The sequence below is a fragment of the Hyla sarda genome, chromosome 6 (assembly GCF_029499605.1).
Source record: "Hyla sarda isolate aHylSar1 chromosome 6, aHylSar1.hap1, whole genome shotgun sequence".
Classification (NCBI taxonomy): Eukaryota; Metazoa; Chordata; class Amphibia; order Anura; family Hylidae; genus Hyla; species Hyla sarda.
In genome coordinates, this window is record NC_079194.1 from 59758928 (window position 1) to 59766160 (window position 7233).

Consider the following 7233-nt stretch of genomic DNA (forward strand, 5'->3'; position numbering starts at 1 on the left):
GGCAGATCTTTAGAGTAACCTCTTTGAGCATTTCCTATAGCAAATAGTACATATACATTGGTTATTTTTGTAGACCTAAAACCAAGGTAAAAAAAAAAAAAAGCACATGTTAAGTGTTGTGGTTACTAACTTCTGATGTCAGGAGCCAAGACAAAAATCACATACTACAAAATCAATTAGAAACCATTTAGATTAACTAGGGCAACATTAGCATGGAATATACATATTCTTGCTTGTGCTGCTTTACTACTAGGTTTATCAGCTTTGTTTAAAATTGGGATCATTTGGAACAATGCAAACAATACATGACCCTAACCAACTCAGTACCAATGGATCCAAGTAGTAAACAGAAATTATTGCTGACCATGGCTATTTTTCCCCACTACACAAGTAAATGAAATAAGATACTGATATAACAATATATTCTCTCAACATGTTTCTTTAGGAAATAAAACTAAAACCCAAACTAGCTGAATTATACCAGTTCCCGGGATTTTCCAATCATGGCCCTTTACCACTCCCACATGAGGTATCAATGAGTACCATTATTGAAAAAGTGGTGTCGGCCCATAAGAATACTGGGGCAAAGGTAAGTTTGTAGTTCATTTAACATTTCTTGCATGTCATATTCATCTGGATAGTGCCATACCATGCCCTCAAAAAATCCTGCATATGGTTAGTACATAAGACCAGCACATGTACTTAAAAATAGTGCTGGTACAAGTCTTGTAATATTGTCAGGCACTATGACTAATATTATAGATGTTTATGCTCTACCTTTAGAACTATTATATAAACAATACAGCTGACATCAGATATGGAATAAGAATTATACTATTATATAGATGGTATTTTACAATAACCATTAGCAGGCAAAATAGCAGTCAGACAGGGATACAGAAGGAATCCAGGCCAGATAACAGGATTTAACAACAAAACCCTAGCAAGCAAAGTGCCGCAATGGATTTTAATGCTTTCTGGCTTTCTTTTATATCACCCAGATTTCTCTGGATGAGATATGCGATCCCCAGGATCCATTCCTGTCACTGTTTCACACCCTTTACAATGTCTTGTGCCTGTTCCTTAAGGTAAATATACATCCTGGTGCCCTGGTACTTAACGCACCAGGACGTACATTTACATCCTGTACATGACCACGAGCACCGGAGTGGTGCTCGTGTCATGCACGGCAGGTCCTGGCTGATATCGGCAGCCAGGGACCCACTGGTAATGACGGACATCAGCGATCTCGCTGATGTTTGCTATTAAACCCTCAGATGTTGTGATCAATACAGATCACGGCATGTGCGGCAGTGCGGTCGTAAAATGGACGATCGGGGATCCGATCATCCATTATGCTGGACGGAGGTTCCCTCACCTGCCTTCGGCTGTCTCCAGGGGTCTTCTGCTCTGGTTTGAGATCGAGCAGACCAGAGCAGAAGATCGCCTATATGGGTACTATTAGTGTAAAAAAAAAAAAAAGTAAAAAATTTTTAAAAATCCCCTCCCCCCCCCAATAAAAATGTAAATCGTCCCTTTTTCCCATTTTACCCCCAGAAAGTGTAAAAAAAATGTAAATAAACATATTTGCTATCACCACGTGCGTACATGTCCGAACTATCAAAATATAAAGTCATTGGTCCCGTACGGTGAACGGCGTAAATGTAAAAAAATAAATAAATAAAATTGCTGCTTTTTTGTCACATAATATTTCAAAAAATATTTTACAAAAATGTATGAAAAGTCTCATATATGCAAATGTGATATCAATACAAAGTACAGATCATGGCTCAAAAAAAACATGCACCGTAATTTTTACCGTAAATTGTACAGTGTGAAAATGAAAACTTCAAAAATTAGCAAAATTGCGGTTTTCTTTTCAATTTCACCACACAAACAGTATTTTTTTAAATTTCGCCATACATTTTATGTTAAAATGAGTGATATCAATACAAAGGACAACTGGTCGCGCAAAAAACAAGCCCTCATACTCGTCTGCGGATGGAAATATAAGAGTTATGATTTTTAGAAGGTGAGGAGGAAAAAACGAAAATGCAAAAATAAAATTGCTGCGTCCTTAAAGGGGTACTTTGCTGGAAAACATTTTCTTTTAAATAAACTGGTGCCAGGAAGTTAAACAGATTTGTAAATGACCTCTATCAAAAAATCTTAACCCTTCCAGTACTTATCAGCTGCTGTATTCTACAGAGGAAGTTCTTTTCTTTCTGAATTTCCTTTGTGTCTGACCACAGTGCTCTCTGCTGACACCTCTGTCCGTTTCAGGAACTGTCCAGGGCAGGAGGGTTTTCTATGGGGATTTGTTCCTGCTCCGGACAGTTCCTAAAATGGACAGAGGTGTCAGCAGAGAGCACTGTGGTCAGACAGAAAGGAAATTCAAAAAGAAAAGAACTTCCTCTGTAGTATGCAGTACTGGAAGTGTTAAGATTTTTTAATAGAAGTCATTTACAAATTTGTTTACCTTTCTGGCACCAGTTGATTAAAAAAAATGCTTTCCGGCAGAGTACCCCTTTAACGCCAAAATGGGCTTTGTCCTTAAGGGGTTAAAGGAGTTGTCTGGTAAAAAAAAAATCCTATTGTCCTAGCCTGCCTAATAAAATATTATAGTATCGGAGCGCCCTGTTTACAGGCAGTGACTCTGCTTTACCCCAAGCTTCAGAACATAGCGTCTTCAGCCAGGGGGGTGTTTGGGCTGACAGTGCTGCTCACCAATCACTGGCCGAGGCGGGACACAGCTATGGCCAGTGACTGGTTGAGCAGCGCTGTGACATCACATCTATATCACTGGCCAGCTCCAGAAAGCAGACTGTCAGCACAAATCGGACAAGACGGGGCACCCTGATACAGGAGCTACGAGAAAGCGGAGCATTTTGAGTTAAAGTGTTTGTTATTTTGTTAGGCAGGCTGGGGACAATAGTAAAATAATAGATTTTACCAGACAACCCCTTTACTATTACAAATAAATCAGTAATCTATTGTTAATTGTATAGAGAGAATAAAATATAGTTTCAAGCACATTATTTGCCATCTTATCCACAGATTTGCCCCACTAGGGAATTGTACAGAACTTTAAGCACTCCTGTTGCCCAGAAGATCCTCCTAGACTGCTTTTGGTGGATCTTTCTACAAAGTTATAAAGTAAGTTTTGGAAGTTAGATAAGTTAAAATGCAATGATGTTTTAACACAATTTGTATTGTATTAATCTCTCATTAAACATTTAAAGGGGTACTCCGGTGGTCAATGTGTTTTTCCGTTTTTTACTTACCCTATTTGTTTTGTTTCATTTGTATTCTTGTTGTTTAGACGACTCTATTTCTGCTCTTTGTTGTCTTTTTATCCCCCACTTTGTTTTCATATCTTTACTTCTATTTCCTGTTTCTTGCTGTGCTGAAAACTACAAATCCCAGCATGCTACATGCCTTGCTGGTTTGGGGCATCTCCTTTTTTTGTGTTTGTTTGTTCCGCCCTTTACCCATCCTACTATTTTCCCGGGTCGGCCCCCTTTTACACAGCACACTAATATAAATCAGCCTTGGTTGGGATACACTGTCATACTCACACAAAAGGGACTACAACTCCCAGCATGTGTCATTCAGGAGTCTTTAGTCTGTGGTATAACACCAGCATGCTGCCTCTGTAGTCTCCTGGGGGTTGTAGTTCACCACACCTCTGTAGGGCATACACCAGTGTTTCCCAACCAGGGTGCCTCCAGGTGTTACAAAACTACAACTCCCAGCATGCCCTGACATCCTTTGGGCATTCTAGGAGTTGTAGTTTTGCAACAGCTGGAGGCACACTGGTTGGGAAACACTAGCATACACACACACAACAGGGACTACAACTCCCAGCATTTGTCATTCAGGAGTCTCCCCCCCCCTCCCCCTTCACATATAGGGGGAGATTTATCAAAACCTGTGCAGAGGAAAACTTGCCCAGTTGCCCATAGCAACCAATCAGCTTTCTGCTTTCATTTTTATGAAGGCCTGTGAAAAATGAAAGTGATCTGATTGGTTGCTATGGGCAACTGGGCAAGTTTTTCTCTGCACAGGTTTTGATAAATCTCCCCCATAGAGATCATTCCCAGTATGAGATTTATTCCCCTGCAGTCCATACATCCCCAGCCCGTGCACCTTCTCATCCTCCCCTTCAGATAACACTTATCTTCTCTGTGTTATTTCTCCTGTGCAGACCTGCGTCCTTAGAATACAGAGCAGGGGGAGGGGAGGAGCTGTGTACTCAGCTGGATGAGATGAGGGGGCGTGGCTTATTCCTCTCATGCAGACAGAGAAAAAAAAAGAGCTGTGACATCTTGCCCACAACAGACTCAGAACTGTGGACAACAGTAAAAGAAAACCCTCTGAACTACAGAACTTCCTGCCCAACAAACAGGTAAGAAAAACATATACATGCTGCCAAAACATATAACACATGTGTATTGCAAAAAAACTAAACTTACAAAGAAGATGCCATATCGTCAAAAAAATTAACCACCGGAGTACCCCTTTAATTAAGTCTACTTTGGTTTTTTCCAAAAATGCTAAATATTTTAGGCATATAAACAGATAACCAGGAATAAAGAAACATTTTGATAAACCATTGCACTATTTTGCAGGCATAAAGTGTGTGATTATCCTTTTTCTTGTAGCCAGATGCAGAATCCCAGAGTAAGCTGTTTGACCGAGTGGCAGAGAATTACATACATTTGCTTACCTTGAGTCAAGGTTCATATCATGGGGATGCTTTCCTTAATGTAAGTCTGTCTTCTTGGTAATAATAAAACATTGATGCTCTAACAAAGCTGCTCATGTTTGAATTTTTTTTAGGGACACTTCTGCTTTAAAGGGAACCAATCATCAGATTTTACCCTATATAATGCTTGGCAAAGCGTTATATTGGGTAAAATCTTTATCCTCACCATCCCCGGGGGACGCTCCTGCCTGCGGGGATGGTGAGGATATGAACTTATAAACTGCTCCCCGCCGCCCCCGTAAGTAGTCCCCTGGGTGGGGAGCTCCTCTCACCTAGTCCCGTGTCTTCGGCCGGCAGCAACGCCCCCTCCGCTTGATTGACGGGCCGCGTCATCGCTCGGCTCCGTCTGTTTAGATGGGCATTGGGGTGTGGCTTGTAGTGGAGTGGAGTTTGTTGGGGTACAGCTTCTCATGGGTTGGGGTTTACCAGTATATGTATTTTTTCATTCACAATCTGGACCAATCCCTGTAATTCAGACCTCAAGACGTAGATCCCATACCACTCTGCAGGCTACATTTCTGCAAGTGAGGCTCCTCTTTGGCTCAGATGTTGTTATGAACTTCCAGACACATTCCTATGACACCGGAAAGAAACAGGATGTCATGTACAGCAGCACCTGGAGCCACAGAGAAGCTAGGCCTGCCATAGCTCTTAAAGGGGTACTCCGCGCTAAGACATCTTATCCCCTATCCTTTGGATAGGGGATAAGATGCCTGATCGCGGGGGTCCCGCCGCTGGGGACTCCCGTGATCTTTCACGCAGCACCCCGTTACCATCAGCCCCCGGAGCATGTTCGCTCCCGGTCTGATGACTGCCAATCACGGGGCCGGAGTCATGGTTCCGCCCCCGTGTGACGTCACGCTCCACCCCCTCAATGCAACTCTATGGGAGGGGGCGTGACAGCTGTTGCGCCCCCTCCTATAGGCTTGCATTGAGGGGGCGGAAAAGTATTAACTACAGGAAAAAAATACCAAGTTCCTTTTGATAGTTGTTCAGGGGTTTACCGTAATTCTACTTTCAAAACATGAACGTTTTCCTTGTTTATATCTAAAATAGGTAAATTTTATTCAAAAGAATAGGGAATAATGTTTTCTGAAAATATACACCTAGCACCTAGTAAAAAATTCCACTTATCACTTATGTTTCTTCATGCAATTGTCCGCTAAAACTTATTTTCCACTTATCACTTGTGTTTCTTCATGCAATTTTCCGCTAAAACTTATTTTTTAGTAAAAAAAAAATGTGGGTAAAATTCTCAACCAGTCAGGTTAGATTTATATGCCTAGTTCATACATGTTATTTAGCCCTATTTATGTATATTACAAAATTGTTAAAAATTATAAAAACTTCAGTGATTCAGAGGACATATTAGGTGCATGGGCGATTACATGTGCAGTTTCTCATCCTCTTACCCTTTTAGTAGAAACGAAAAAGATTGAACGTGACATATACTTTCTTATTGGTAATGAGGTTGATAACCTAAAGCAGTGGTCTTCAACCTGTGGACCTCCAGATGTTGCAAAACTACAACTCCCAGCATGCCCGGACAGCCAACGGCTGTCCGGGCATGCTGGGAGTTGTAGTTTTGCAACATCTGGAGGTCTGCAGGTTGAAGACCACTGACCTAAAGAAAAGTTCCTGTATGGCCACCCACAGTGGGGATCACTATAGGACTAGGCAAATGGACAAATGACTTGCAGCATCCCCACTCTACTCTGGAAAGGCCATAAATTGCTAATCAGTGAGGTGTCCAGCACCCCTGCTTATCAGCTGTTCGTACCCCTGCAGCACCCCAATGATCAACGACTAATGGCCATTTCCAAGAATAGGCCATCAATCATGTTTGCCTATGGGACCTCTTTAAAGCCAGACAATGGCCCTCATTTATTATTGCAAAACCGACATGTTTTGTCTGGTTGTGCGCCAGATTCTGTCGCATTGCGCCAGAAATTGTCTGCACCAGAATTGAAAAAACCCTGACTAACTCTCCATTTTGCTTAGAAAACCCGAAAAAGGGGCGTGGCCACTGGGGGAGGGGTGTGGTCTCTGAAAAGGGACGTGTTCCCGACATTTTCACAAAAAACCAACATATTTACTAAGGTTTCCACATAAAATGTGGTGGATTTGAGCTGAGGAAAACCCTACAGATCAGAGTATGTGTAAAAAAAAAAAAAAAGCAAAGTGTAGGGAAAGTGGAAAATGTAGGGAAACCTTAGTAAATACCGTGGAAAATAAATTGTAGGGAATTAAAACCCACAAAGAAACCTACACAACACTCTTAGTAAATAAGGGCCAATGTAAATCTGGTTCAGGATTCTGAGTTATTTGTTGTTATATGAGGTTAGGCTAGCTTCACATCTGTGCGGGAGGTGCAGTTCAGAGCCCCCTTTGCAGAACCCATTATTTTTACATTTATTTCTGGTAAAATGATGGAAAACCTGAAGAAACCAACAGAATCCATATAA

The 7233-nt window shown here is 41.5% G+C and overlaps 1 protein-coding gene across 2 annotated transcripts in view; it reads left to right on the forward strand.

The window, feature by feature from the left end:
• Nucleotides 1-7233, forward strand: part of FAM227A (family with sequence similarity 227 member A) — a 40100-nt gene that overhangs the window by 12497 nt on the left and 20370 nt on the right. For both annotated transcript variants that reach the window (XM_056523865.1, XM_056523863.1), the window contains exons 6-8: nucleotides 446-589; nucleotides 3058-3156; nucleotides 4665-4769. In XM_056523865.1, coding sequence (XP_056379840.1) covers nucleotides 446-589; nucleotides 3058-3156; nucleotides 4665-4769 — 348 coding nt within the window. The remainder of the gene's footprint in view (nucleotides 1-445; nucleotides 590-3057; nucleotides 3157-4664; nucleotides 4770-7233) is intronic.